Raw genomic sequence first — 2,204 nt, forward strand, 5'->3', positions numbered from 1 at the left:
CAATTTTTTTGTAAATTCTTTATTGACAAATAAACTGAAACGAGTAAGCTGAGTATAAAAGCTTAATCATATCAAACGTAAATAAACTAAATAAGGTAGAGTGAATTAACTAAGTATAAGCTAAATCAAACTTAGTCAAAATTGCGTTTAAACGTAAACTTTGTTTGATTATAATTTTTTGCATTAACTTATTACGTAAAATTAATGTAGCAGATTATTACGCAGACTAAGTATGTCAATGAGGCAAATCGGTTCGGAAAATGCGTTTACCGTCCGTCTCATTCTATTTCGAGAAATTCTCAAAAGGCGTCGTTATATCATATTTATATAAAAATAACTTCAATAAAATTATTTAAACTGATTTATAAAAATTATATATATATATATTGTAATATATTATTTATAAATAGACTTAAAATTCTTATTTTTAAAAATTAAAGAAGAACTAGCATAATACTCTTATAAATATAAATAATAAATAAATATATTGGGATGTTATATATTTAATTGTGTTTATAATGTTTTTGGTCGAATCTATGTGAGATCGAAACCGAGTCAGAACAGGGGACACAAATAAAAAACCGCCGCCCTAACGAGACAATATTCGAGCCGTAATTCGCAAGACGAGACGGTTTATAATTGTCATATTTAACCCTAAGCGCTAACGATTAATCAAACGCACTCATAATAATAAATTATATTCTTCACATAGGAAACTCTGTAAATAATAATAATAATAAAATTAAAGGAAATGAAAAACCAAAAAGATCCAAACATTTTTCAACCTATACACACTCTGTGACCTGTCCCACCACAAAGACTCAGTCTTTTTCTCTCTCTCTAGTTCTTGCATATTAAAAAACCAATCTTTTCTACTTCCTCTAAAAACCCTAATCAACAAATCTAAAAAATCCCAAATTAAGAGGAAAAGTTATGACAACCCACGTCAAATCTTCCTCCCCCTTACCTTGTTTCCGTTCATCCACCACCTCCGCCGTCTCCGGCGACCACCGCTCCGCCGCCGCCGCCCATAACCTCTCAACATCCGTTTACAAAACCTCTAATGGTCTCTTCGCCCTCACCTGGTGTCGCAATCTCCTCCGCCGTTCTTTCCATCTCTATATCCTCCTAGACGCAGACGCCGGCGATCTATCATCTTCTTCTTCTCCATCTTTCTCACTTAATCTCAAACCATTCATTTTCTGGAACAGAACTGGATCCAGAAAGTTGAATCTGAATCTGAATCTACCCAATTCCAGTTCCAAATCCAAATGGGTTCAGATCTTTTGGGATTTTTCTAAGGTTAAATTCGGTTTACAGCCTGAACCCGATTCAGGATTCTACATCGCCGTTGTTGTAGATGGGTCAATGGTTCTTCTCGCCGGAGACTCGCCGGCGGAAGCTTTTTCAAAGACTAAGTCAACTAAGTCAATTAAGTCACAATCGGTTGTTCTTCGAAGGGAGCATTTCAATGGGAATAAATTATACAAAACAAAAGCCCAATTTGGAAATAGAATTCGAGAAATCTCTGTACTTTGTAGAACAGGAGATGATTCGAGATTGTATTTTAGTGTGGATGATAAAAGGGTGTTGCAAATCAAGCATTTGAAGTGGAAATTCAGGGGAAATGAGAGAATTGAAATTGATGGTGTTTATGTTCAGATCTCTTGGGATGTTTATAATTGGTTGTTTGAAGAAGATAATGAAGATGGGTATGGTCTTTTCATGTTTAGATTTGAAAACCTTGGATTATTTGAAGATGATCATGAAGAAGTGATGAACAAGAATGGTTTCTCATTTGGGTCACAACAATCTTGTGGATTTGGGTTTGAGAAGATGAAGATGAGGAAGAGTTTGATGAAATCTTCTGAAAAGGGTTCTTCTTCTTCTTCACTTTCATCGGGTTCTTCAAGTTGTAGTTCGGTTATGGAGTGGGCAACCATGGAGGAGAATGAGCTTAAGGGACCTTCTTCTGGTTTTTCTCTTCTTTTGTATGCTTGGAAAAGTTGAGGGGCTAATTTTTAATTTTTTTTTTCTATTGGATGAGTATTAGGTTTTGTTTGATATTTATTACTCCGGTTCTTCAATCGATTTATCACATTGTATTGATTTGTTTGAGGTAAACCTATTTGTTATTGAACATACCTTATGTAAGATGAGAATAGTTGATGAATTATTCAAGATATCATATCTTCTATTTTGAA

At 34.3% G+C, this 2,204-nt stretch overlaps 1 protein-coding gene across 1 annotated transcript; it reads left to right on the forward strand.

The window, feature by feature from the left end:
- Window positions 1–784: 784 nt before the first annotated feature.
- Window positions 785–2,204, forward strand: LOC124917266. Its single transcript, XM_047457740.1, has one exon. The coding sequence runs from the start codon at window positions 934–936 to the stop codon at window positions 2,008–2,010; it is 1,077 nt and encodes a 358-aa protein (XP_047313696.1). The 5' UTR covers window positions 785–933; the 3' UTR covers window positions 2,011–2,204.

This window comes from Impatiens glandulifera, unplaced genomic scaffold (assembly GCF_907164915.1).
Source record: "Impatiens glandulifera unplaced genomic scaffold, dImpGla2.1, whole genome shotgun sequence".
Taxonomy (NCBI): Eukaryota; Viridiplantae; Streptophyta; class Magnoliopsida; order Ericales; family Balsaminaceae; genus Impatiens; species Impatiens glandulifera.

Bases quoted from the DNA above. Each gene is read 5' to 3' on its own strand.
- LOC124917266 (XM_047457740.1), top strand. From the start codon at position 934: ATGACAACCCACGTCAAATCTTCCTCCCCCTTACCTTGTTTCCGTTCA.